The 26,291-nt window shown below is 38.7% G+C and overlaps 1 protein-coding gene across 3 annotated transcripts in view; it reads right to left on the bottom strand.

The window, feature by feature from the left end:
* Positions 1-26,291, bottom strand: part of LOC139746861 (uncharacterized) — a 526,669-nt gene that overhangs the window by 490,008 nt on the left and 10,370 nt on the right. For all 3 annotated transcript variants that reach the window (XM_071658484.1, XM_071658485.1, XM_071658486.1), the window contains exon 2: positions 3,763-7,441. In XM_071658484.1, coding sequence (XP_071514585.1) covers positions 3,763-7,380 — 3,618 coding nt within the window. In that variant the 5' untranslated portion in view covers positions 7,381-7,441. The remainder of the gene's footprint in view (positions 1-3,762; positions 7,442-26,291) is intronic.

Genomic DNA, 26,291 nt, shown 5'->3' with positions numbered 1-26,291 from the left:
GCCACACTAATGCCTGAACGTAGACGGAGGCTATTCGACCACTGCTTCATAGAAATATAGCGTCACGAACCAATGCCTTTAGCTGGTATCCTCAGATACTACTTCAAATCTGATAGATATCACGATATCAGTTAATCCTCAGTTATTAACTGTAGAACTTAAGAAACATAAGACCATTACAAAATTTGCATTGCGACATCTGGCATCTTTTACAGCCCGTTGAGGGTGGCGTCTGCAGGTCGGACGTGTTGACGGTGGAAGTCCATGATCACAGGGTTTACTTTGAAGTGTGATTTTCTTTCCTACAAACCATTTTGCAAAAAATTGATATTGATTGGTATTATAGTCTGAATACGTGGCACATTCAGTAAAACTTGGTGGGATGACAAATCATAATCAAATCATAACGACCGAGTTATCGTTAGCGTTAGACACCGATCGTGGCCCGTAGCGCCAGGAAGAAATAAAAGGGATCATCAGGAGCCCAAGGAGCTAGGGGAATTCCACGTTATCTCCTCCAGGATCTGATAACTGTCTTCCTGAGATACGTGTGGCATAATCAGCAAAGAGGTATAAAATAAAGTGATTTTCAAGATCTATGGGGTGATCATATACTCCTCTGCTGATTATGCCACACGTAACCATTAAATCTCTTAATTGCTAATACTAAGAATTATAATTTGTCCCCAGGCAATTTCAACGCTTATCCTAGCATTAACCAAATTATTATGAGATAGTATTGACAAAACACGAAAACAAAAAAAAATTGTTCATGACACCCAGCTACACAGGTTAACCCCCGCCACCTGACCCTCCTTAACCACCCTCCCTTACAAAGGTTACGACCGGACCTAGCTGACAGTGCTGGGCTTAGATAGATTGCTGTACGCTAGAAACCGAGTGTGATGGGATTTAAATAACTTTAAGTACTGGCAGGTGTTTGAGGTGGATTGTCTCCACGAAACATGACGTGCCGCATATGTAGAAAAATTACATGTTAAATATTAATGTGTGAATTCCTACTAAAGAGTGATTTTACCTTCATATATATATATATATATATATATATATATATATATATATATATATATATATATATATATATATATATGTTATACTTTGTCCAATCCACTCTATTTCTTGCACGCCTTTCACCCTCCTGCATGTTCAGGCCCCGATCACTCAAAATCTTTTTCACTCCATCTTCCACCTCCAATTTGGTCTCCCACTTCTCTTCGTTTCCTTCTCCTCTGACACATATATTCTCTTTGTCAATCTTTCCTCACTCATTCTCTCCATGTGACCAAACCATTTCAATACACCCTCTTCTGCTCTCTCAACCACACTCTTTTTATTACCACACATCTCTCTTACCCTTTCATTACTTGCTCGATCAAACCACCTCACACCATACATTGTCCTCAAACATCTCATTTCCAGCACATCCACCCTCCTCCGCACAACCCTATCTATAGCCCACGCTTCGCAACCATATAACATTGTTGGAACCACTATTCCTTCAAACATACCCATTTTTGCTCTCCGAGATAATGGTCTTGCCTTCCACACATTCTTCAACGCTCCCAGAACTTTCGCCCCCTCCCCGACCCTGCGACTCACTTCTGCTTCCATGGTTCCATCCGCTGCCAAATCCACTCCCAGATATCTAAAACACTTCACTTCCTCCAGTTTTATCCATTCAAACTTAACTCCCAATTGACTTGTCCCTCAACCCTACTGTACCTAATAACCTTGCCCTTATTTACATTTACTCTCAGCTTTCTTTCACACTCTTTACCAAACTCAGTCACCAGCTTCTGCAGTTTTTCACCCGAATCAGCCACCAGCGATGTATCATCAGCGACAACAACTGACTCACTTACCAAGCCCTCTCATCCACAACAGACTGCATACTTGCCCCTCTCTCCAAAACTCTTGCATTCACCTTCCTAACAACTTCATCCATAAACAAATTAAACAACCATGGAGATATCACGCACCCATACCGCAAACCGACATTCACTGGAAACCAATCACTCTCCTCTCTTTCTACTCGTACACATGCCTTACATCCTTGGTAAAAGCTTTTCACTGCTTCTAGCAACTTACAATATAATCATACCTTCCACAAAACATCTCTGTCAACCCTTTTGTATACCTTCTCCATATCCATAAATGCTAGATACAAATCCATTTGTTTTTCTAAGTATTTCTCACATACATTCTTCAAAGAAAACACCAGGTCCACACATCCTCTACCACTTCTGAAACCACACTGATGCTCTGTACATGCCTTTACCCTCTCAGTCAACACCCTCCCCTATAATTTCCCAGGAATACTCAACAATCTTATACCTCTGTAATTTGAACACTTACCTTTATCCCCTTTGCCTTTGTACAATGGCACTATGAATGCATTCCGCCAATTCTCAAGCACTTCACCATGAACCATACATACAGTGAATATCCTTACAAACCAATCAACAACACAGTCACCCCCTTTTTTGTTAAAATCCACTGCAATACCATCCAAACCCGCTGCCTTGCCGGCTTTCATCATCCGAAAAGCTTTCGCTACCTCTTCTCTGTTTACCAAACCATTCGCAATGACCCTCTCACTTCGCACACCACCTCCACCATATATATATGTATAACAGAGAAGAGGTAGCGAAAGCTTTTCGAATGATGAAAGCCGGCAAGGCGGCGGGTTTGGATGGTATTGCAGTGGAATTTATTGAAAAAGGGGGTGACTGGGTTGCTGACCGGCCACATAAGACGAATTTCGGTGAAATTCATTTTCTCTTGAATAGAACATTTTATATAAGCAGAAAAACCTATTGATAAAATAATATGAATATATGGCATAATCTAGATGAAATTAAAATAACCAAACCTGATATGATAAGTGATGATATTGATATTCACTGTATTCAATGGTAGGTTGTATTATCTTTAGTTAGTTTATACAAAGCATAATGTAAACATAGTCTTTGTGTATAGACATATATTCAAGGGGCAACACGAGTGTAAAACTGTCTCCCTGCAACACACAGATGGTAGTCACAAATAGTAACACAAATAGTAATCGTACACACACACGTGCAATTATGACAAGAGTGATAGATATGCAATTTAACGTTTGAATTTTAGAGAATATTTACTAGTACTTACGACCAGTTTCTTTCAAAAAGATGGGTTAGTGCGCTGCGATCGCCGCTGGAAACATAGTACGAAGAACGAGTCCTGTAAATTACTTGTTGTCAAGTGTTATGCACGAACAAGAGAGACTATCTTTGGGTACTGAATACAAGCAGCCAACGTGTGGGTGAGTCAGAAAGAAAAGAGAACTATTTGAGTCAAAGGGGTGACACTTGACAGCCACTAAAGTCCTGGCTCACTGCAAAGCAGGTTGTTAACCCACCCAATACCTAGGCAAGTGGTTGGTTGCTGTACCACCAGATACCTTCCAGAGAGAGAGATAGATAGATAGATAGATAGAGAGAGAGAGAGAGAGAGAGAGAGAGAGAGAGAGAGAGAGAGAGAGAGAGAGAGAGAGAGAGAGAGAGAGAGAGAGAGAGAGAGAGTGAATCTTATGGAAAATATTCATACTACGCGTCTTTATTTCTTCCAGGAAGGAGCAATGTAGAAAGCCAGAGAAAAAGATAAAGAAATGAGTATATTGGGTTAAAGGGTAAGGGAGCATCCTGGAAGTCCACCAACGAACACATGAATATACAGAGAAAACAGGAAGTAAACACTGACCTGCAAGTTGACAGCATCCAGAAGAGTGTTGGTCCTGGTGATGATGTTTTCCAGACATCTGAATGTCAGTTCGTAGCACTTTAGGTTCTCCTCCCGTAATGTCACCAAGAAAGTCGCAGCATCTGTTTTGCCTCCTTCGGGCCAATCAGTCCCTCCACTACGATTTTTTTCAAGATATTCAAAGTTTTCTTTTTGCTCCTCTTGTACAGACTGTGTTTGTGAACTCTGTTTATGGTCAGCCATGTGCTCTGAAATAGAGTCTTGAGACCTGAGGGAATATGTCTTTACCTTATCTGTAATCTCAGCGTCAAGATTGTCACCACCACGGTAAAAAAACTCAGGATAGGCTTCTTCTAGTGTTTCCTTTTGGGTGGTAACGATAGATTCAGGCCAGGTCCCTGTTGAAGACTTATTAACGTGAAATACACAAAGGTGTTTCAAATCTTCGGAAATGTCAATAATATCCTGAAAAGCTGTATTTTCACAGGAACTTCTCCAAGTTTTGTTTTCCTCTGTGTGTGAAAAATGTGTTGCTCTTTCGTTAAACAATGAATCTGTTGTCTCTTTTCCTTTATAGGATCCTTCGTTTATGGTGTTAAATGATTGCTCCTCTCCCATGTTCAATTTTTTCATGAGGTATTTTTCGTACATTATGTCCAATCCATCTAGTATATTATTAAGCTGCACCTGAATATCATTTTCTTCTTGGTTTCTTATGCATTGCGAACGGACATTTTCCTTAACAGTATCAGGGTTTTCTGCTGCCAGAGATATAATATTGTGTAAAGCAACCGAATTTTGTTCTTGGGCTTCTTTCACCTCAGGAACAAAATTTGTAGATACGACATTTTCAACACAACTAAATATCTCGTCTAATTTTGAATCAATGTAATGCATCGGAGATGTTCCAGAAGTATCCCCCTGAGAGTTAAAGAGCTCTATTTCGTTTTCTCTCATGAGAGAGAATTGCCCATTTTCTTTAATCCTTGATTTTGTTCCACAAACATGAAGCGTTTCGTAAATTGCGTTTTCGTTTAACATCAAGTTATCTAACTTTGACATGAAATCAGTTTGTTTTATCGCTTTGCCCGTATGGTTCTGTAACTGCTGTAAATAAATTTGGTTCTGTAACTGTTGTAAACTAATATGGTTCTGTAACTGCTGTAAACCCATCATTGGATGATTTCTGCGTTTGCTGTTTATCTTGTTCAGCTCCTCGGTGACATTACATCCAGGGGAAATGTTCATTAATGTGTCTGACTTGTTGACTCCCACGGGTTGTCTCCTTATGTCTTCATGAGAGATACATTTATATCCATCCCTTTCCTTGATTGATAGTTGCGCAGTCTTGTTTACCCCCTCAGTTATTTTTTCGTGTTCTTGACTCAGGCGATTACAAAGTTTTTCGAGGTTTTCCAAGCAAAACACCGTTGGTGGAGGTGAGTCACAGCGACTAAGAGTCTGCTGGTGAACTACCTCTTGATCATGACATAAGATACCTTCAGCCGTATCAGTATTCTCGTCGTCTGAGGCAGGTGTATAAACATTACATTGAAAGTCTGGACGATCGTCCTTGATAGCATCATCCAAACGGTCCTCTAGCTCTTGAAAGGCAGCCAGCCATACCTTCCTGACATTCTTTGGACTCGTAAAATAGTTGTCATCGTCCTGAGTTCTTTCTTGTGGTTTATAGATAATTCTTTCGGGTTTCTCCTGTTTTTTCATACTGATCTTTTCTTCCCAATCAAGAGCTTCCATGGCTTCACCAGAGGTCTCTATGGCCGAGAAGTATTCACTTTTGGTTTCCATTAAAGACTGAAATACATCAGTGCTCTCAGAACATGAATTAGAAATGTCCAAAGCATTTCCTCCGTTTTGCCCAAGTCTTTCCGTTTCCGTCTCGGGGGCTATCGAACAACAAATGTTCTCTTTTACACTTGGGGAATTTTTAATGTTGTCTGTGGAAGTGCAATTCTTGGTGACCCCATTTGGTTTTCTTGGAGGTTGCTTGGATACTTCACTCGCAAAACTGGGATGACGAGCAGAGATTGCCTCTACTGGAGCGGAGTCGCCATTTCTCAATGTTGATGAATCATTTACACATTCTATATGTTGATTTATCAAATTAGATGTTTCATCTCCTGTCGAGGTAAATGTTTTCCTTACTTGAAATTCACTCAGTCCATCACTTCTGACCCCGTTTGGTGCCACTTTTGATGCATAACTCGTGGCACTTTCCAGAAGCATTGTTGTCTCTTTCAGGTAAGCCTCAATCTCAGAGGTCAGGTTCTTTAACTTGTCCCTGTCTGATTCTTCTTCCTTGATGCTGCAACTTGGTGAACTTAAAGTGCTTCTCCCTGTAGCAAAGGAGTCATCTGTCAGACTGATGAGGGGTGACTCATTAATGTTGTACTGGTTACAAATAGTGAGTTTTGCTCCACTTGGATACGTTTTTATATATTTACCATCTGTGGCTTCGTATTCTGCTGTCTCAGTCTTACCTAACAGAGTTTGGTGGAAGTTGGAAGGATCAGAATTGGATACTTTTTCAGGACTCACCGTGTTACTGTCATCGTGTGTGGACTTATATTCTTCTATGCAGCTCGGATTTAATTCACCACTATTGGAAAACGTCATCAGATCGTCTTCTGTATTCAACTTGTTGCTGTCATATATATTCACTTTTTTGTCTCCATTAATGTCTGGGTCTTTACCCTGATCTTCACCTTCTTCTCCCAATATCTCTAAGATAACTTCCAATGGTTCCTGGTAGCAAGAGAGATTTTCTGCACCTGAACCCTGGATACATTGTGATGAACCCTCGTCGTCCAGGTAGTACTCTTCCACCTTATCATCTCCGCAATGTTCCTCATAACAGACGTGATGTTCCTCTTCTTTGTATCTAGCATCACCTCCGTCCTCGTCATCGTACCCTTCAATAAATCCATCTTCGTTTCTGCATCTAAGATTTAGCTCATCATCATCATTATCATTTACAAAAAACTCGTATTCCAGCACTGTAACTTCCTGGTCCTCTTTTCCTATATAATAGCTGATAACACTCTCTTCTTCGCTGTTCTGATGACTGTAGTCGAAGTCACCAGCGGAATCAGCAGCGACCAACGTCGACGTGTCACTGTGGTTATCAGCTTCGTCATGATACTCCAGGTCCACACAACACTTAGGGCCCTCCAAGCACGCCTCACAGTAGTTCAAACTGGAGGCTGCACAGCAGTCAGGGTCCTCGGACTCGTCTTCCTCGCTTGTCTTGACGCTGTTTCGGATCTGTTCTTCCTTTTCCTGGATTATGAGATTTTCTTCTTCAAATTTCCGCAAAAATTCTTGGTTAACCTGAGCCCTTGATGGTTCTCTTGTGGTTATCAGAGTAACTGGCACATTTTCTTGGGATGAGTTTACCTTTTCTAAAAGTTTCTTCTCGTTTTCACGCAACACCTGAACCTTTTCTTGAAACTCATGCTGGCTCTCTTCCAATATCTTTAGATTTTCGTGATATTCTTTTTCATTTAGTTCGTACCTGATGTATTGCACTTTGTTGTTTTTGGAGATAAGACTCTCATTGTCTAACGATATCATATCCGTCCTCCGATTTCCCTCCATAGTTCCTTTTTCCGAAACTCTTACTCACTTCAGTGTTAAAGTCATTTCCAACATTTCTATCCTGAAATAAAGAAAAAAATAATGATTAATATCATAACGAGAATGACAAGTGTGTGCCAACAGTGGTAGGAAACAATAAAACAGCTGTATGTTTATTGACATTAACTAGTAGGATGAAGCGAGTCTACCATATGTAACTTGCCTAACGTAGTATCTGCCTCCGACTAGCACAGACCTTAAGGCAGTATCTAGCAGGAAGAAGAGGGTAATCACGCTAACACCTTCTCCAAACAAGTGAGTCACCTGAGCGGCCGGCCAGGTGCGGCTGTGGGCACAGAGAGAGAGAGAGAGAGAGAGAGAGAGAGAGAGAGAGAGAGAGAGAGAGAGAGAGAGAGAGAGAGAGAGAGAGAGAGAGAGAGAGGTTGGAGAGGGGGGGGGGGGGCTGCTGCTGCTTTATTGCACACCTGAATGATGATCACACATACCAGTTTTTTTTTCTTTTTTAGCAGAATATGTCATTCATGACTGCTTTATAAATGGAAAAATACTGTCAGCATCTGTAGTCATATGAGTACATATATATATAGAGTTACATACACATGCAAGTACCATAAAAACATTAGTACCAAAGTTGTACGTATAAAGATCTTTGTAAAAACTGCAAGATGATAGATTAGTTTAAGGGCAACATGGACAAATCATGCAACCTTCGTATCCGGCCATGCAGCAACAGCCTTGCACAAGAATACAACAAAAAGTTTCTAAAATGGATATCATGAGGGAAGCGACTGCCAAAAAGGCCTCGGAGATGCATCTGAGATGTGAACATGTTCCTATCTGGACTCTTTGGTTAACAGGGGCTCTGGCCCCTGAATTTAGCATTTTCCGTACGTTGACTCAGTTGCAGTGCCCGATTGCTCGACTGCTCATGCCAATCTTAGACGTGAAAATGTAATGCAAGATAAAGATACGTCACTTGTGGATACTGAAAAGAAATGTAAGGAATGAGTTGTTTGGAGGAGTCCAATGGGAGCGGTAACTGACAGATGGTAGACCTAACTGCCAAAAGTCACACCAGTGTGTGAATACCTCATCGTGCCTAACGAACGCTCATCCGGCATGAATATTCAGTGGTGTTGAGAGACGCGTGTTGAATATGAAGTTTCCCATGATTCCACAGTATACAGTAGCGGATTGATACATTTGTTGTGTATTTCGCCATAGAGCTCTTGTGTACGGTAATAAATCTTCTCATATAAGGCTCAAGTGAATTCAGAAAGAGGGCTCGACACCTCCCTGCCTCGTACATAGTGATGTTTGTCTCCCTAAAAGTTCTAGTGAACGGAAAACATTTCTTTGGCAGCAAGTAATGAGATGTTATCCTAATAGTTAGCAATGCACTGGGATGAAATGGTAAGTTATGGGAGCTGGTGCACAAAGAGGAAGAGCTCTATGTTTAGAAGTGCACTGCAATGAAATCGTAATCCATAGGAGCTGGTGCGCAGTGAAGCAGAACGCTTCTGCAGGTTTTATTCACAGCGCGGGAGGGAGAGCTGGTGGAGACCTTCACTAGTCTGGGAGTGTACTCACGTCTCGTCTTCTAGGGTTTACGTCATGGCGGCTGTGGCTGAGGAGGGCTCATTACAGATGCTGACGCGTCACCACCTGGTTGTTTAGTTTTTATCATGATGACTGCAATGAACGGAGGGAGCTCTCATCGCCGAGGTTACCGTCAATGGATTTCATATAACAAGATATACGTCGAATCACGGCATTATTTTCAAATTATTGTTGTAAATGTTCAGCATAATCTTTGTTACCCTAGTGAAATGCCACACATTTACATATTTTCATACACGACAAGTACGTTCCTTTATTCGTAGGTTTAACGAAAAAAATTTATAATGTCTTACTGAAGATAAATAGCCTCTGTTGTAGATACAGCAGAGAGTATGAATTGATTTACTGAGTTTGTGGCAGCAATGTGACTGTCGTGTCTACGCAAATTACCTGTCGTAGATTCACTAAAAAAGGAAGTGATTTTCAGACTTAAAGAACAGCCTCAAAGAAATTTCTTATGGGTCAGGTATATCCCCGTATCCTACACTCTATTCACAATGGTTTCCAATCATCACAGAGATAATGGAGGTACTAGGATGTAGTCTGCATATCTGTCCATTTTGCTCACTGTGGCTTTATATGAGCAGATAACATAATGTCGTGAGGTAATGAAAGTAATATTTGACCAAGGAAACTAGTAGCTTTAACCAGGAAAGATGAACCACCTCCCATACAAAGCTGAGGAGTGTTGCACATACCTTTTCCATATAATTTGTATTATTTATTTCCCAAAGTGAACAAAAGTATATAGACTAATGGTCAGTTTTTAAGAATTCATCTGTTTACAGTACGGCTTCGTCATTACTCTGATTCTTTTCACTAGCCTCATACGAAATCGCAATGTTGATTAAATCAGAACCAGAAACAAGTTCAGCGGCTCTATCGGATATTTCTTCATGGCCATAGAGTTTCTTTTAATGTCGAAGGCTCCGGTCACGGACTGAAGTATTCATTGATGCCAGGCCTTAAATGAAACATAAACGAAGGTTGACGTAGATAAAGTGAAATAATCTCAGAATTTTGGAGAAAGACATGGAAAGGTAAATTGTTGCAAAGATCAGCTATGCTAGGTAAGAGAAAGACAACGACACAGTAATCATGTAACGCCGCGGTGGCTTACCGAGAGTTACGCTGCGATTGAGATGCTCAATTTTTGGTGGCCACAGAGATTGGATCTCTTGATGACCATCAAAAGCAACATACTAATCTCTTGACGACCATTTTAGAGTGCGATACTGATCTCTTGATGACCATTTAGAGCGAGATGCTTATCAGTTGATGGCCATTGAGTGAAAGGCTGTTCTGCGGTCTCCGTCTCCGCCTTCAAGTAATCATTGGCGTGCAAATAAACGCATACGGCATCAAAGTCTCACATTATAAAGCACAGCCAGGAACACAGTCCGTGTAAGCCGAAATGAAATCAGACATAAATCGGTAAAATGATTTACTTTACTAGTTTTTATTTCTCATCGTATTCATAGAACAGAATCTCAGAAGATTTGGCATTTGTCAGTCTTTAACCATATGATCATTCTTAATTGAAGATAACGTCTAAACCTCTTGCACTTTCCCTTAAGGATTATATTTTCAGTCATCTAATCTCATGGCCACATACATAGTGAGAGCCTGTACATTTAATTACATGGTTAAATACGTAGTGTGAGTCTGTATATTTAATCACTTGGGCTACATACATAGTGAGACTCAAGCCTGTATATTTAATCATATGGCCACATACGTAGAGAGCCTGTACATTTAATCACATGGCTACATTCGCGGTGAGAGCCTGTACATTTAATCACATGGCTACATTCGCGGTGAGAGCCTGTACATTTAATCACATGGTCATATACGAAGTGAGAACCTGTATGTTTAATCACATGGGCTACATACGTAGTTGAGAGCCTGTACATTCAATCACATGGGCTACATACATAGTGAGAGCCTGTACATTTTTGGATCTATTCTAAACAACTGAAAATGTTTTTCTTCGGTTATTGGTTATAACTTGACGTTAACGCCCTTAATGACATTAGCAGTCGAAAGATCTAAAGCCCAAATAAGCAATAACCATCGTTTTAATCAATCGAATGATCTTTTTAAATGAGTAGGTGCTGGACTATCGGCTTGTGCCATTTACAATAAGCAATCATCATTAATTGCACAAGCATGAACAGTGCAGAAATCGTGGACCACTACTCCTTCCCGATGTGGGCACAAGGGCGCGAGGTTCGTCATCTGACGACAAAAGCACCAGTAAGGTACGTGCCAAAAGGATGCATTGTACAATACTATCAACGATGAATTTAGTATTTATTTAGGAATGTTGCGTATGTTTTCTGCTTACAGTTTCCTCTGTCGACTTGTTTTCTGTGGTCTGGAGTAAGTTCCTTTGTGTGTGTGTGTGTGTGTGTGTGTGTGTGTGTGTGTGTGTGTGTGTGTGTGTGTGTGTACTTGTCAGAATCTTTACGGTCATTTTGTAACAAAGACGAGCATAATTGCGTAAATTACGATATTGGTTACCACTGAACTGATTTCTCCGCATTAACGGTGTTTCCTTAATTTCTTACTCATATGGTTTACTTTACAATTTCCAAAGTTTGTCTGTTCAGTTGTTGTAACCTTTTTTCTATGGTAAGTTAAAAAAATGTTTTCAAATGTATGAGGATGGTCTCCAATGTTAAGCAATTCACAGGTTTGTATCTCCACACACTTTACAAGATTAGAATATGCGCATACTTTCATTAATATTCTTTTATTCCACATCCTTCATTGCAACCGCTGATTTCTCTCATACGTACATGTAATTTCAAATCTGTGTGCATTACGATTATCGTATAGAGTTTGAATGCCAAAGTGCATCAGAAATTTTGTAAATGAAGATGTACTGATTCTTCCCTGTTCGTGTCCATATCACGTAAACATAAACGCTTTGTTGAACTTTTATCTAATTTTTCTTCATTTCTCACAAGAATAATTTTTTTTCTCTTTTTCAGGAAATCATTCTTATTTGTCGTCTGTTAGAAATAATCGCCGATATCTGTACTTAGCTGTCTCGGTCCATCGTAAGTACTCGTATTTTGATAGATCGCAGAATTTTTTTCCTAAGATTAAGCACTGCCAGAGGTAAGGATTATATCCACGTCTACGTACTCTTACAACTTAGTTTTATTGCCACTAATTGTCAGACATTTTTCTTTTGGAGAAAACTGTTCACCAAGTTTTCTCTGTGGCAAAGTGGAATGTATCTTTCCACCATTGTTTAGCATTTTTTCAATTTGGGTATGTTCATGGCATATTTCAGTTATGAATAGTACCCTTTCTTTCTTTCTTTCTTTCTTTTAAAATCAATTTGCCTATTTTCTGTGGTGACTGTTTCCGACACACCGTCATTCGAATTTACTAAAAATGGTCTCCTGTGCATCAAATTCCTATTCACACTCCAACTCATCTTTTCTACTGGGCCCATGAAATACCGTCAGTTCCTAGTAAAACGCATCAGTATTCACAGTTAATAACACACTACCTGCTTCAGGCAGATGGTGCATGTACCTGTGGTCGTATGCGAGAGATGTTGGAATAGCTCTTGGTGTTCGTCTTAAAAATTACAATTGTCGGTAAAAGAAAATATATTTACAATTCCTGTTAAAGAGTACCAAGCGATATATGATACACATATTTCTGTAGGTTAAGGATGCCATGAACAAGATTTATTCAAGCTTATGGTATTTTACTATGTTTAAGCTGAAATTATAAGTTTAAGGCGGTACACAAAGTGGAGGAAAGACATATACGAAGTTAAGAGAAGGGCAACATAGTTTTAAAACTCTCTTCCTCCGTAACACACAAATATTCATTACAGATTAGAGGAACTCGACTCAAAGAGACTGAAAGTTACTGCTCTGCAATGTTCATTCACAGTACATGCAATAACTCAAACTTTTTCAGTGCGTTACATATATTTCTTCCCATAACGTGCTCTCACGTAAAAATGTAATTCTGCCATAAGATATCATCCTGTCTTCTGAAAAATATGTATTGACTTCATTGTTTTTCCTCATTTTTCGCTCAATATCTTTCAATTTTCTTCTGCAGTCACCACACAACTCTTGATGATACTGCAATAATAACCACACAACTTGTGTTAATACTTTAGCAGTCTCAACACAACACCAAACAATATTTGATAATACTGCAGTAGTCACCCAACATCTTCGGATAGCACTTCAACAACCACCACACAGCTTCTGATAACACTTTAGCAAACACTACACAATTTGTTGTAACACTTTAGCAACCACCATACAACTTCTGATAACACTTTAGCAAACACCACACAACTTCTGATACTTTAGCAACCACCACACAATTTCTGATAACACTTTAGCAACCACCACACAACTTATGGTACTTTAGCAACCACCACACAACTTCTGATAACACTTTAGCAACCACCACACAACTTCTGATACTTTAGCTACCACCACACAATTTCTGATAACACTTTAGCAACCACCACACAACTTATGATAACACTTTAGCAACCACCACACAACTTATGATAACACTTTAGCAGCCACCACACAACTTATGATAACACTTTAGCAACCACCACACAACTTCTGATAACACTTTAGCAACCACCACACAACTTCTGATAACACTTTAGCAACCACCACACAACTTCTGATAACACTTTAGCAACCACCACACAACTTCTGATAACACTTTAGCAACCACCCCACAACTTCTGATAACACTTTAGCAACCACCACACAACTTCTGATAACACTTTAGCAACCACCACACAACTTCTGAAAACACTTAGCAACCACCACACAACTTCTGATAACACTTACACAACCACACAACTTCTGATAACACTTAGCAACACCACACAACTTCTGATAACACTTTAGCAACCACCACACAACTTCTGATAACACTTTAGCAACCACCACACAACTTCTGATAACACTTTAGCAACCACCACACAACTTCTGATAACACTTTAGCAACCACCCCACAACTTCTGATAACACTTTAGCAACCACCACACAACTTCTGATAACACTTTAGCAACCACCACACAACTTCTGATAACACTTTAGCAACCACCACACAACTTCTGATAACACTTTAGCAACCACCACACAACTTCTGAAAACACTTTAGCAACCACCACACAACTTATGATAACACTTTAGCAACCACCACACAACTTATGATAACACTTTAGCAGCCACCACACAACTTCTGATAACACTTTAGCAACCATCACAAACTCTGATAACACTTTAGCAACCATTATACAAACTATGATAACACTTTAGAAGCTACCACGCAACTTGTGATAACACTCCCGTAACCACCACGCAACTTATTGTAATGCTTCAGCTATCACAACACAACCTCTAATAACACTTCAATGGGTAACACACAAATTGTGATGATATTTCAGCAGCAACATAGAACATGTGATAATACCTCAGCAGCCACCACACAACTTGTGATAATACCTCAGCAGCCACCACACAACTTGTGATAATACCTCAGCAGCCACCACGCAACTCCTAATTCAAATTTTACACTGATTTACAAATTCATTTCTTATCTAAGTTACACAGATTCTTACACTTTACAAGACTGTTACATAGACTCTCTCACACTTTACAAGACTGCTACATAAACTCTCGCACACTTTACGAGACTGATAAAAAGACACACATTTTACAAAAGTGTCACACAGACTCTCTCTCCTACTTTACAAAACTGTTACACAGACTTCCCCACTCTTTACAAGACTGTTACATAGACTCTCCCAAATTTGACAAGAATGTTAAATTGAATTTGTTAGACTTTACAAGACAGGTACATAGACTCCCTCACACTTTACAAGACAGGTACATAGACTCCCTCACACTTTACAAGACAGGTACATAGACTCCCTCACACTTTACAAGACAGGTACATAGACTCCCTCACACTTTACAAGACAGGTACATAGACTCCCTCACACTTTACAAGAGAGGTACATAGACTCCCTCACACTTTACAAGACAGGTACATAGACTCCCTCACACTTTACAAGACAGGCACATAGACTCCCTCACACATTACAGATCAGTTACATAAAATTTCAAGCTTTCCAAGACTACCACATAAACTTTCCTACACTTTACAAGACTGTTACATAGACGCGCGTACACTTCCATAGCCTCTTCCACACTTTACAAGGCTGGCACATAGTCTTTCCCACACTCTTAAAGACTGTTACATACACTCTTGCATTGCAACTATAGATTTTCCAACACTTTACCATATTGTTACATAGACACTCACATTTTACATTGCCTCTCTTACGCTTTACGAAACTGTCTGATTCACTATTCCATGCCAATTAATTATCTTTTTTTTTAAATTCATCAGATATGCTAATGCTTTGATGAACAAGGTGATCAAGATTAATGCATCCATTCAAACCGATATATGAACATAAAAAAAAGTTCTATCTATATCAATAAAAGTGTATATCAGATATTGATGATACTGAACCTTAATGATGATATTAAGCTTGTTTGCAATGGTTGCTTCATTGATATTAGTAAAAATGCCTGCTAGAATATTTGTAGTCATACTGAACTATACTGATGATATTAAGCTTGCTTGCAATATCTGCTTCATTAATATCAGTAGAATGCCTCTTAGAATATTAATAATACCGTATTACTTCTATCATTAAACATGCTTATGACAATACTGATGATACTGAACATTAATAATACTGAACTTGCTTCCAATGTCTGCCTATTTGTATCAGTGAAAATGCCTATAAGAATAATCATGATAGAATTATTGATAGAACTGAGCTGGCATTCAATGTGTTCATTATCTCTATTATCAGAATACCTATTAGAATATCGATGATACTGGACTCTACTGATAATATCAAGCATGCATTATCTACATCATTAAAAATGCCTATTCAAGTATCGATGATACTGGATTTTACACATACTACTGAGCTTGCTTACAATGTCTGCTTTATCTATATCAGTAAAAATGCATATTAGAATATCAATGATTCTTGACTTGAAAAGTAATACTGAGCTTGCTTGCAATGTCTACATTACAGGAACAAGTGCCAGGAATTGGGTTTCAGACATGAGATTCGAGGAAAGTTGTGGTAAGGAACAGGTAACTAAGATATCTCAATGACATACAAGGAGAAAACGTGAAATGTATATCTTCACCTGTCGAGAATACTGTCTCTTATGATGATTCCAGTAGATACAAACGTGTGTATGACATTGTTCAACATACCTTGGTTGATGTATATATCTATATACACATTTCATATGTATAAAGATTTACTGTCCAATCGAAATATTGTATTTCATTATCTTTCTATGCATATATCGCTTTATATTACCGTTACTCTTTTAGTCTGCCTTACTATTTCATCATCTTTCTATCTGTCTGTAAATACGCTTCCCCTTCCAATCACACACACACACACACACAGACACACACACACACACACACACACATAGACATATATACACACACACACATAGACATATATACACACACACACACACACACACACACACACACACACATATATATATATATATATATATATATATATATATATATATATATATATATATATATATATATATATATATATATTGGAAAGGATCACAATTTTGCGCGTGATCAAAATATTCCTATGAGTCCACGGGGAAAATGAAACACGAAAAGTTCCCAAGTGCACTTTTGTGTAATAATCACATCATCAGGGAAGACACAAGAGAGAAATATAACAGTCAGTTGATATACATTAAAGAGACGAAGCTAGAACGCCATTTGGTAAACATGTGATTGTCCAAAACATACAACGAGCGTTCATAAACTTATCATTTTACAAATCTTATCAACAATAAAGTTATCTAATTTGTATAGACCATCACAGATATCAAGATCATAATTCTTTGTGTATTTAATAATAGAAGATTCAATGATATTTCTCTTGGTAATAGAGTTAGAGTTAATAACTGAGATGGCGTTACTCCAGTCAATACAATGATCATAGGTTTTAACATGATTAAACAAGGCATTTGATTCTTGTCCCGTTCTTATACTATATTTATGTTGTTTAAGTCTAACAGAAAGATCCTTACCAGTCTGACCAACATAAAATTTATCACACTTTCCACAAGGGACTTTATAGATGCAACCAAGAGAATTTTTTGGTGCATTCCTGATTAAGATATTCTTTATAGTATTATTGTTGCTAAAGGCAACATTTACATTAAAGGATTTAAGCAGCATGGGAAGCAAAGTGAAATTATTATCAAAAGGGGGAACAAAAAGATTCTTGGTGTCAATGGGAGGTTTGGGCTCAACTCTATAAAATGATTGCTAACTTAGGGATTTATCAATGAAAGATCTAGGGTACTTTAACTTAGATCCAATAGAATATATCTTCTCAAACTCATCATCAATAAACTCTGGACTGCCAATACGTAATGCCCTAAGGAACATAGATTGAAATGATGATAATTTAGCTCTGTCATGTTGAGATGAGTAATAATGGATACATGAGCATACATTGGTGGGTTTTCTGTATATGCTAAACTTAAACTTGTTTCCTTGTCTATGGATCATGCAATCTAAAAATGGTAACATACCATTATTTTCATTTTCTACAGTAAATTTGATGGAAGGTACTAAATTGTTAAGTAAGAGGAGAAATATTTGTAAATTTTCATTTGTTGGCCAAACACAAAGAACATCATCTACATACCTAAACCAAATTGCATTAGAAGGTAAGATATCCTTCAGTAATTTTGTTTCAAAATATTCCATATAAAGATTACTTAGTACAGGTGAAAGAGGGTTCCCCATTGCCATACCAGATTTTTGAGCATAATAATCTCCATTAAATTGAAATACACAGTCTTTTATACACAATTTTATCAATTCAATGAAATTAAACTTTGAAACAGGTAAATGAATATCCAACACATCAACTTTTCGTGTTTCATTTTCCCCGTGGACTCATAGGAATATATATATATATATATATATATATATATATATATATATATATATATATATATATATATATATATATCAGGGCATGTGAGGCGTCCGGGGTAAACCATGGAAAGCTGTGTCGGTATGTATATTTCCGTGTGTGGACGTGTGTATGTACATGTGTATGGGGGGGGGGTTGGGCCATTTCTTTCGTCTGTTTCCTTGCGCTACCTCGCAAACGCGGGAGACAGCGACAAAGTATAAAAAAAAAAAAAAAAAAAAAAAAAAAAATATATATATATATATATATATATATATATATATATATATATATATATATATATATATATATATATATATATATATATATATATATATATATATATATATATATATATATATATATATATATATATATATATTTCTTTTTTTTATTATACTTAACCGCCGTCTCCCGCGTTAGCGGGATAGCGCAAGGAAACAGTCGAAGAATGGCCCAACCCACCCACATACACATGCATATACATAAACGCCCACGCACGCACATATACATACATATACATTTCAAAGTATACATACATAATCATACACAGACATATACATATATGCACAAGTACATAGCTTGGGCTATGTCAAGGGCAACTACACAAGACTCCCCAAAATCTTTCAGGGATGACGACCAGGCATTAGGAAAAATATCACTAGTAGATCTCGCCCTATGGAAACCATAATGGTGATCAGATAGAAGACTGTACGATTCAAGGTGTCTATGGAACGATGTGGTATACTGGGGCAACGCGCTTTCAGCAGACTGAAACAGGATAAGTGAAATGCCCGGGGTAAACCATGGTAAGGTCTGTGGGGACTGGATGTGGATAGGGAGCTGTGGTTTCGGTACTTTGCACATAACAGCGAGAGAATGAGAGTAAGCAGATGTGGCTTTTCTTCATCTGTTTTCTGACGCTACCTAGCTGAAGCGGGGGGCGGCAATCGGGTGTGGGGTAAAGAAAAGAATGTACGTTATCTTTTTTCCTTTTCTTGAAGTATTTGTGCTGTTTCCTTTGGAGCTGGGTGACATCGGCGGGAACCAAGTGTGATGTTAGGATTTAGATAATTTTGTTAAGTACTGTCATCACAGACAAGTGTGATCATCATATATATATATATATATATATATATATATATATATATATATATATATCTTTCCAAGACTCTTGCATTTACCTCCCTAACAACCCCATCCATAAACAAATTAAACAACCATGGAGACATCACACACCCCTGCCGCAAACCTACATTCACTGAGAACCAATCACTTTCCTCTCTTCCTACACGTACACATGCCTTACATCCTCGATAAAAACTTTTCACTGCTTCTAACAACTTGCCTCCCACACCATATATTCTTAATACCTTCCACAGAGCATCTCTATCAACTCTATCATATGCCTTCTCCAGATCCATAAATGCTACATACAAATCCATTTGCTTTTCTAAGTATGAAGTCTGTTGGGGATGAGAGAGCTTGGGAAGTGAGTCAGTTGTTGTTCGCTGATGATACAGCGCTGGTGGCGGATTCATGTGAGAAACTGCAGAAGCTGGTGACGGAGTTTGGTAAAGTGTGTGGAAGAAGAAAGTTAAGAGTAAATGTGAATAAGAGCAAGGTTATTAGGTACAGTAGGGTTGAGGGTCAAGTCAATTGGGAGGTGAGTTTGAATGGTGAAAAACTGGAGGAAGTGAAGTGTTTTAGATATCTGGGAGTGGATCTGTCAGCGGATGGAACCATGGAAGCGGAAGTGGATCATAGGGTGGGGGAGGGGGCGAAAATTTTGGGAGCCTTGAAAAATGTGTGGAAGTCGAGAACATTATCCCGGAAAGCAAAAATGGGTATGTTTGAAGGAATAGTAGTTCCAACAATGTTGTATGGTTGCGAGGCGTGGGCTATGGATAGAGTTGTGCGCAGGAGGATGGATGTGCTGGAAATGAGATGTTTGAGGACAATGTGTGGTGTGAGATGGTTTGATCGAGTAAGTAACGTAAGGGTAAGAGAGATGTGTGGAAATAAAAAGAGCGTGGTTGAGAGAGCAGAAGAGGGTGTTTTAAAATGGTTTGGGCACATGGAGAGAATGAGTGAGGAAAGATTGACCAAGAGGATATATGTGTCGGAGGTGGAGGGAACGAGGAGAAGAGGGAGACCAAATTGGAGGTGGAAAGATGGAGTGAAAAAGATTTTGTGTGATCGGGGCCTGAACATGCAGGAGGGTGAAAGGAGGGCAAGGAATAGAGTGAATTGGAGCGATGTGGTATACAGGGGTTGACGTGCTGTCAGTGGATTGAATCAAGGCATGTGAAGCGTCCGGGGTAAACCATGGAAAGCTGTGTAGGTATGTATATTTGTGTGTGTGGACGTGTGTATGTACATGTGTATGGGGGGGGTTGGGCCATTTCTTTCGTCTGTTTCCTTCCGCTACCTCGCAAACGCGGGAGACAGCGACAAAGTATAAAAAAAAAAAAATATATATATATATATATATATATATATATATATATATATATATATATATATATATATATATATATATAAAAAGAGCGTGGTTGAGAGAGCAGAAGAGGGTGTTTTGAAATGGTTTGGGCACATGGAGAGAATGAGTGAGGAAAGATTGACCAAGAGGATATATGTGTCGGAGGTGGAGGGAACGAGGAGAAGAGGGAGACCAAATTGGAGGTGGAAAGATGGAGTGAAAAAGATTTTGTGTGATCGGGGCCTGAACATGCAGGAGGGTGAAAGGAGGGCAAGGAACAGAGTGAATTGGAGCGATGTGGTATACAGGGTTTGACGTGCTGTCAGTGGATTGAATCAAGGCATGTGAAGCGTCTGGGGTAAACCATGGAAAGCTGTGTAGGTATGTATATTTGCGTGTGTGGACGTGTGTATGTACATGTGTATGGGGGGGGGGGGGTTGGGCCATTTCTTTCGTCTGTTTCCTTCCGCTACCTCGCAAACGCGGGAGACAGCGACAAAGTATAAAAAAAAAAAAAAAAAAAAAATATATATATATATATATATATATAACTAAAAGGGGAGGGAGCGGGGGGCTGGAAATCCTCCCCTCTCGGTTTTTTTTAATTTTCCAAAAGAAGGAACAGAGAATTGGGCCAGGTGAGGGTATTCCCTCAAAGGCCCAGTCCTCTGTTCTTAACGCTACCTCGCTAATGCGGGAAATGGCGAATAGTTTGAAAGAAAAAAGAAAGAATATATATATATATATATATATATATATATATATATATATATATATATATATATATATATATATATATATATACATATATATATATATATATATATATATATATATATATATATATATATATATATATATATATATATATATATATATATATATATCTTTTCTTTTTTCTTTCATACTATTCGCCATTTCCCGCATTAGCGAGGTAGCGTTAAGAACAGAGGACTGGGCCTTAGAGGGAATATCCTCACCTGGCCCCCTTCTCTGTTCCTTCTTTTGGAAAATTAAAAAAAAAAAAAAACGAGAGGGAAGGATTTCCAGCCACCCGCTCCCTCCCCTTTTAGTCGCCTTCTACGACACGCAGGGAATACGTGGGAAGTATTCTTTCTCCCCTATCCCCAGGGATATATATATATATATATATATATATATATATATATATATATATATATATATATATATATATATATATATATATATATATATATATATATATATATATATATATATATATATATATATATATATATTGGAAAGGATCACGATTTTGCGCGTGATCAAGATATTCTTATGAGTCCATGGGAAAATGAAACACGAAAAGTTCCCAAGTGCACTTTCGTGTTGTAATCACATCATCAGGGGAGACACAAGAGAGAAATATAACAGTCAGTTGATATACATCGAAGAGACGAAGCTAGGACGCCATTTGGTAAACATGTGATTGTCCAAAACATATGTTTTGGACAATCACATGTTTAAGAAACAAGCAATGCTTAAGAAACCGGATTAGCAACGGGTGTCGAAGCTCGTCAATACGACCATTACGCCTCCATGTAAATATTCCCGTCGAAAAATTCACCAAAGGATGTCAGTTTTCGTTAACCTTACATCAGTGTGTTATCGAAATAGTAAGATGTCTGATGTACACATATCAGAAGCATCTTTTTTCTGTAACTCTTGCTGTGCTATCAGCCTGTAATTATTACAATAAACTTACTTTCATCGCGGAGTGTGTTCACGTGCGCTCGCCACAGTGGTGATATTATGTTACATCTGCTGAAAGACATGACACTCGAAGCAGAAGCGCCTGACCATATTATGCGGCTTTAACATATTCGGATTCGTCGCTCCTATGAGCAGAGAAGCAATTCTGCCTGACCGTATGCCAGCTTGTGGAGTCTGGAGACTCTAGTTCTGCAAATCTGATTTTAGGAAATATGTATGGGTGGACTTGATCCACTCTGTGTTAGTGGGAAAGTGAGTTAGATTAGATATGACAAATAAACAGATGTAGCCATCATATCCATACCGGATTGGCAAATCCTATGATTTACAATAAATCACAAAAACATCCAGGGCAATAAATGCAGGGGACATGAGTCAATATGAAAATGGTAGATTTTTTTTTTTTCATATAGTGACCAACATGACACGGACAAACTCCCCCTTACCCCTCCCAGTCTAGGCCATCTCGGGTGAAAGAAAACGTAAAAGGGAAAGAAAAAAGAAATTAATGAGGGCTCTGCAGGTATATGTAACCTGACTCATAAAGGAAGAAAGGTTGTATTAAGAGGAGGAGGCGAAAGAAGAAAGACAATTCCATAGCTTAGATGTTCATGAGAAGGAGGAAGTATTATAACAGCCATTTTTCGATTAGCTGGATTTTACACAGAAACTGTGCGAAGCAGCATCCAAACGTGTATTACGGGTCCAAACTGGAGGTTGAGAACACAAGCAGACAACTCATGAAAGCCATGGGTAAGATGATATCTATAGAATAAAGAAAGAGCAACAACCAAGCGGCTGACGGAAAGGGAAGGTTGTAGCGAGTTGATTCTAGGAGAATTAATGATAAGGAGGGCTTTTGATTTCATTCAAGTGCTCTCAAGAAAAAAAAAAAAATACTGCACCTGTACACTCTTAACTTTAGGGAAATAGACTTTGTGATGTTAATTATCTAGGATATTATAGGACAGAATGGATGATCTGGTCATTCACAACATGTATATGTTATAACAGGGTTGAACTGTGGTGTTTTGAAATTGAACAGAGGGAAATAAATGATTCTTAGAAAGACATATAAGGACAAATTGCAATTTTTTCTCCATCAAATGTTGATATAGTTATTGTTTCTCACTCCGAAATGTTGCACAGGTCAAAAAAAAAAAGAGGAAATATGATCAGTACGAGGAGAACGAAATATTAAGGGAATTCCGGGGAGGAAAAATTAGTTGAAGTATTCACAGTGGAATCATCTGCGTAGAAATGAGTAAGTTTAGAAAAAGAAAGATTGTTTATCAATTAAGAGAAGAAAAAAGAGTAGGCGACATTCGTGTTCCCAGAGTAACACCACTATTGTTAGGATAGGAGAGGGAAGTCGCTCCTTCGACGACCACTGCGCCATTTGGTAAACGTGTTTACCAAATGGCGTCCTAGCTTCGTCTCTTCGATTTATATCAACTGACTTATATTACTCTCTTGTGTCTCCCCTGATGATGTGATTATTACACGAAAGTGCACTTGGGAACTTACCGTGTTTCATTTTCCCCGTGGACTCAAAGGAATATTGAATCAGGGCATGTGGGGCGTCTAGGGTGAGCCATGGAAGGTTCTGTGGGGCCTGGATGTGAAGAGGGAGCTGTGGTTTCCGACATTATTACATGGCAGCTAGAGACTGAGTGTGAACGAATGGGGCCTTTGTTGTCTTTTCCTAGCGCTACCTCGCACACATGAGGGGGGAGGGGGATGTTACTCCATGTGTGGCGAGGTGGCGATGGGAATAAATAGAGGCAGACAGTATGAATTATGCACATGTGTATATATGTATGTGTCTGTGTGTGTATATATATGTGTACATTGAGATGTATAGGTGTGTATATTTGCGTGTGTGGACGTGTATGTATATACATGTGTATGGGGGGTGGGTTGGGCCATTTCTTTCGTCTGTTTCCTTGCGCTACCTCGCAAACGCGGGAGACAACGACAAAGCAAAATAAATAAATGAATAATAAATATATATATATATATATATATATATATATATATATATATATATATATATATATATATATATATATATATATATATATATATATATATATATGGTTTCAGAAGTGGTAGAGGATGTGTGGATCAGGTGTTTGCTTTGAAGAATGTATGTGAGAAATACTTAGAAAAGCAAATGGATTTGTATGTAGCATTTATGGATCTGGAGAAGGCATATGATAGAGTTGATAGAGATGCTCTGTGGAAGGTATTAAGAATATATGATGTGGGAGGAAAGTTGTTAGAAGCAGTGAAAAGTTTTTATCGAGGATGTAAGGCATGTGTACGTGTAGGAAGAGAGGAAAGTGATTGGTTCTCAGTGAATGTAGGTTTGCGGCAGGGGTGTGTGATGTCTCCATGGTTGTTTAATTTGTTTATGGATGGGGTTGTTAGGGAGGTAAATGCAAGAGTTTTGGAAAGAGGGGCAAGTATGAAGTCTGTTGGGGATGAGAGAGCTTGGGAAGTGAGTCAGTTGTTGTTCGCTGATGATACAGCGCTGGTGGCTGATTCATGTGAGAAACTGCAGAAGCTGGTGACTGAGTTTGGTAAAGTGTGTGGAAGAAGAAAGTTAAGAGTAAATGTGAATAAGAGCAAGGTTAATTATTAGGTACAGTAGGGTTGAGGGTCAAGTCAATTGGGAGGTGAGTTTGAATGGAGAAAAACTGGAGGAAGTGAAGTGTTTTAGATATCTGGGAGTGGATCTGGCAGCGGATGGAACCATGGAAGCGGAAGTGGATCATAGGGTGGGGGAGGGGGCGAAAATTCTGGGGGCCTTGAAGAATGTGTGGAAGTCGAGAACATTATCTCGGAAAGCAAAAATGGGTATGTTTGAAGGAATAGTGGTTCCAACAATGTTGTATGGTTGCGAGGCGTGGGCTATGGATAGAGTTGTGCGCAGGAGGATGGATGTGCTGGAAATGAGATGTTTGAGGACAATGTGTGGTGTGAGGTGGTTTGATCGAGTGAGTAACGTAAGGGTAAGAGAGATGTGTGGAAATAAAAAGAGCGTGGTTGAGAGAGCAGAAGAGGGTGTTTTGAAGTGGTTTGGGCACATGGAGAGAATGAGTGAGGAAAGATTGACCAAGAGGATATATGTGTCGGAGGTGGAGGGAACGAGGAGAAGAGGGAGACCAAATTGGAGGTGGAAAGATGGAGTGAAAAAGATTTTGTGTGATCGGGGCCTGAACATGCAGGAGGGTGAAAGGAGGGCAAGGAATAGAGTGAATTGGATCGATGTGGTATACCGGGGTTGACGTGCTGTCAGTGGATTGAATCAAGGCATGTGAAGCGTCTGGGGTAAACCATGGAAAGCTGTGTAGGTATGTATGTTTGCGTGTGTGGACGTATGTATATACATGTGTATGGGGGTGGGTTGGGCCATTTCTTTCGTCTGTTTCCTTGCGCTACCTCGCAAACGCGGGAGACAGCGACAAAGTATAATAAGAAAAAAAAAAAAAAAAAAATAATATATATATATATATTATATATATATATATATATATATATATATATATATATATATATATATATATATATATATATATATATATATATATATATATATATATATATATATATATATATATATATATATTCATTATCCCTCGGGATAGGGGAGAAAGAATACTTCCCACGTATTCCCTGCGTGTCGTAGAAGGCGACTAAAAGGGGAGGGAGCGGGGGGCTGGAAATCCTCCCCTTTTTTTTTTCTTTTTTGATTTTCCAAAAGAAGGAACAGAGAATTGGGCCAGGTGAGGATATTACCTCAGAGGCCCAGTCCTCTGTTCTAAACGCTACCTTGCTAATGCAGGAAATGGCGAATAGTTTGAAAGATATATATTTATTTATCATTTATTTTATTTTGCTTTGTTGCTGTCTCCCGCGTTTGCGAGTTAGCGCAAGGAAACAGACGAAAGAAATGGCCCAACCCACCCCCATACACATGTATAT

This window comes from Panulirus ornatus, chromosome 66 (assembly GCF_036320965.1).
Source record: "Panulirus ornatus isolate Po-2019 chromosome 66, ASM3632096v1, whole genome shotgun sequence".
NCBI classification, from domain to species: Eukaryota; Metazoa; Arthropoda; class Malacostraca; order Decapoda; family Palinuridae; genus Panulirus; species Panulirus ornatus.
Note: the sequence above shows the minus strand (reverse complement) of the source record. Positions and strands in the feature narration are given on the sequence as shown.